The sequence below is a fragment of the Pituophis catenifer genome, unplaced genomic scaffold (genome assembly GCF_029215685.1).
Source record: "Pituophis catenifer annectens isolate HBS135680 unplaced genomic scaffold, rPitCat1.0.hap2 SCAF_1, whole genome shotgun sequence".
Classification (NCBI taxonomy): domain Eukaryota; kingdom Metazoa; phylum Chordata; class Lepidosauria; order Squamata; family Colubridae; genus Pituophis; species Pituophis catenifer.
In genome coordinates, this window is record NW_027256881.1 from 268,331,283 (window position 1) to 268,335,158 (window position 3,876).

General features: G+C 55.8%; 1 protein-coding gene across 1 annotated transcript; it reads left to right on the forward strand.

The window, feature by feature from the left end:
- The first annotated feature begins 1,303 nt into the window (after positions 1-1,303).
- FJX1 (four-jointed box kinase 1) lies at positions 1,304-2,644 on the forward strand. The gene has a single exon (XM_070931207.1). It carries the CDS (start codon positions 1,304-1,306, stop codon positions 2,642-2,644), a length of 1,341 nt encoding a protein of 446 aa, XP_070787308.1.
- The last annotated feature ends 1,232 nt before the right edge of the window (positions 2,645-3,876 follow it).

Genomic DNA, 3,876 nt, shown 5'->3' on the forward strand with positions numbered 1-3,876 from the left:
GTCTCTCTTTATATTGGTATTTCCGCAGCACTTTCCCCCACATTTTGGCACCATCCAAGGACAGCCTCGAGCTATGTAAAATCTGTTCCGTTTTGTCATTTGTCACCTAACTTGGATGAAAGCCAGTGATCTGAAGCAGAGAATAACCGAAGTAGTTTAAAGCCAGGGATTGGCAACTGGGAGCGGCAAATTTCAGGCAGGTATTCTTTTCTGCCCACTCAAGGATGCCTTAGAATGGTTCTTCAAAATCAACGGTGGATAAAACCCTCGGGGGGGGGGCGGAAGAGGGGGGGTTTAAAGATATTTCTACCGATTTCACTACCATCCTAAATCGAAGCGTCCGTGCATAAAGTAATGCCTAACGCCGATTATGCTAAGTAGAGTTCAAACGTGTCTATTTGCATGGCTAAGAGGAGGAAAGAAACATCAACCAGGGTTTTGTTTTATTTTGTGGGGTGGGGGGAGAAGCCACCCGGGATTTTTAATGCCCCGATCAAGGGTTTAAGCACTCCGCAGCAACCCTTGGCTCATTACGAATGAACTGACCCCAGTTTGCCGCCCACCGCTATATTTCTCTCCCACCATTCCGTGCTGCTGCCTCCTACTCTGTTCCCGCTCAAAGAAAGAGCTCTTTGAAATCAGCAGCACAATGTGCCGCTCTCTCCCATCTTTTATTCTAAACGGACCGAATCCTTTGTGCTTCCCAAACCGGGATGGGAGGAGGGAGGAGCGCTCGGAGATGGCCGGCCGCCCATCTCATCCCTTCGCCAAGATTGTTACTCGTCGTCGCCACGACCCCCACGCCGGATCCCGAAGGGCTCTTTCGGCATTCGGGGCGTGCCTAAGGATCTCCCACTTTCTTGGAAGCGCAATCCTCCCCCCACCCCATCCCCCGGAAAGACATCGGCCAGCGACGGCCCCACCTCTCGACGAGCCGTTGCCGCTTTAAGCGGAAGACCATGCTGGGCGGTGGGTTGGGTCCCTGTGCTTCCCCTCGCCTCCCCCACGTGGTCTCGGTTCTTGTGAATTTCAATCGCTAGAGGGTCTGTGTACAGACACCGGCCCCGCAGCCGAGGCTGGGGCGTCCGTCCGGAATCGGGGTTCCTCCTCCTCCTTACACGGGATCCTCCCTGCCAGCCTTTGAGGCAGGCTCCTGCCGGAATCTGGAACCGGCCACCGGCAGCCACCATGAACCAAGGCAGCCCCGATCGGATGAGCCGCGGGGTAGCGCAGCTACCGAGTCCCGGAGCGGCGGACTGAAATCGCGGCAGGCTCCAAGCTCAGCACCAGCCGCGGGAGGAGAATGCAACGAGCGGGTCTGGCCGGGCTGGGCTCCGTGGCCGTGCTCTGGCTGCTAGGTTTGGCTTCCCTGGTGGGGCTGTGGAGCGGACGGATCGGGGACCCGAGGACGATCGAACTGAAGTTCCCGCAGGAGCGAGCCGACTCGGCGTTCGGCAGCATCCAAGTAGCGCCGGCAGCACCGAGCCGGCCCCTCCAGACAAGTCGCCTCCAAGCCGCCCAGAAAACTTTCCGAGCTCTGCTCACGCTACCGGGACAGTCGACGGAGCTCCAGGAGGGGCAGGGAGAAAGCGGGCAGGAGCCGCCGCTTCCTTCGGCTCGCCCTCGGCGGGAGAGGCAAGGAGCAATGGGAGCCGAGGAGCAGTTTCCCTTCTTGCCGGTGCGCGGCGGGGTTTTCTGGAGCCAGACCTTGGAGGCTCAGGTACCGCCGGGCTTTTCGGCGGAGGAGACCGCCTCGTGGCTGCGGGCGGCCCGGGAAGCGCGCGTCGTGTCGCTCGAGCGCGGCGGCTGCGGCCGCAGCTCCAACCGGCTGGCCCGGTTATCGGACGGGAGCCGCGCCTGCGTGCGCTACGGCATCAACCCGGAGCAGATCCAGGGCGAGGCGCTCTCCTATCACCTGGCCGGGCTGCTGGGCATTCAGGAGCGGCTGCCGCCTCTGGCTCTCTCCCGGGTGGAAGCCCGCGGCGGGCAGTGGGCGGAAGTGCGCGACGAGCTGCGCGGCTCCCATTGGGCCGAGGGGGCCGTGGTGAGTCTGGCGCGGTGGGTGGACAATCTGACCGACGTGGTGGCCCCCGCCCCCTGGCAAGCTGAGGCGGGGGCGCCGGCGGCCGGCCGGAGGTTGCAGCCCCTGGCGGCGGGGGAGCTGAGAGGCCTCAGCCAGGCGCAGCTGGTGGAGCTGGTGCAGTGGAGCGACTTGATTCTCTTCGACTATCTCACGGCCAACTTCGACCGGCTGGTCAGCAACCTGTTTAGCCTGCAGTGGGACCCGCGCGTCATGCATCGGGCCACCAGCAACCTCCACCGGGCCCCCAACGGCGGGTTGGTTTTCCTCGACAACGAGGCCGGCCTGGTGCACGGCTACCGACTGCTCGCCATGTGGGACAAATACAACGAGCCTTTGCTGCGCTCCGTCTGCGTCTTCCGCGAGGCCACCGCCCAGAGAGTGCGGGAGTTGCACCGCCTGCGCAACGCAGCGTCCGAGCTGCTCAGGCTCTACCGGACTCGGGAACCCCTGGCCGAGATTCTCGGCTTCCTCTCCGACCAGCAAGCCCAGATGCTTCAGGAGCGTATCGACTTTGTCCATAAGCACATTTTGCACTGCAAAGCCAAGGCCGCCGCTCCGTGATCTTCTTTGGCTGGCGAAACCGCCTGGATTTATGAGACTCGGAAGAGATTCAAGAATGGGGAGAAGGACGCCTGAAGGGGGGTTTTCCCGCTATTCACCGAGGCCTGGGGATCAATATCTCTAAAGGAAATCAAGGCTGGAACCACCCCCCCCTTCCTTGGGGGTTGACAGGAACCTCTCCCTGCAGAACGTTCCTGAGATTTCACAGAGGAATATGTGGCAAGCCCAGCTAAAAATGAACACCATTCAGAGTTCTCTTTTGTGAGGATGAATAGCCAGTAGCTGAACTAGTTCTTGTCTCTCAGATACTTTGTTTCTGGAATCTATCTGCAGAATGTGATCCTTCTTTATCTGACACTCCTAGTGTTAAATTCCCAACTCCTGAAGAAAAAAGCGCCTTGCTGCCAATTTCACTCCTCTTGTGACCGCTGGGGAGGCCTGGATGTTTGGGAGAGATGCACTCACATGGCCTTCTGCACCCTGGGAACCTCCTAGATGCATTGAACCACATCTTAACACCAGGCCCCAGCTGGCATGTTGGCTAAGGGTGATAGAAGTTGTAATCCTGTTCAACAGGAGGGTGCCATATTAAAGCTGGATTAAAATGTCATAACACCCCCACCCATTTTTAAGTATTAGATGTAACAATGCCTCCTTCTACCCCTGATCTGCACTATTGCTTATTACAGAAAAAGGTCAAAAATATCTGCAGTTTTTGTTAGAATTGCTGTGAAGATGCTGAGTAGCCGGGAGTTAGAAACATAGCTGAGTTTAAGAGATGATTCATGCCTTTGATATAATCTATACATAAAAAATTGATTTATATGTCACTGTGTCATTTCTCTTACCGGATGTTAAGAGCTTCTCTTAACAATTCAAATTAAAAGGTTCTGTCCTTCCAGTGGGCATCAAGAGCTACATGTCACACCCTTTAAAAAAAACAACCCTCCATTTACACTGTTAATTTAATTTCTAGATACTGTAGCTCCACTTACAGAACAGCATTTTGTAGTGAATTTCCAGCCAGCATGGACAGCAACAAAATCAACAGTTGTAATAAGTGTGCAGAAAAGTCACTGTTGTTAACACCTTTTATCCCTTAACAGTTAATAGCATTTGGAGGGGAAAAAGTGGTTCCACAGCATTTCTGTTTTATATGTAACCCACTACTGTATAATAAAATGGGGGTGGGGGATTTCCAGGTTTATAGTATTGTCAGTGTAGTAAATTTT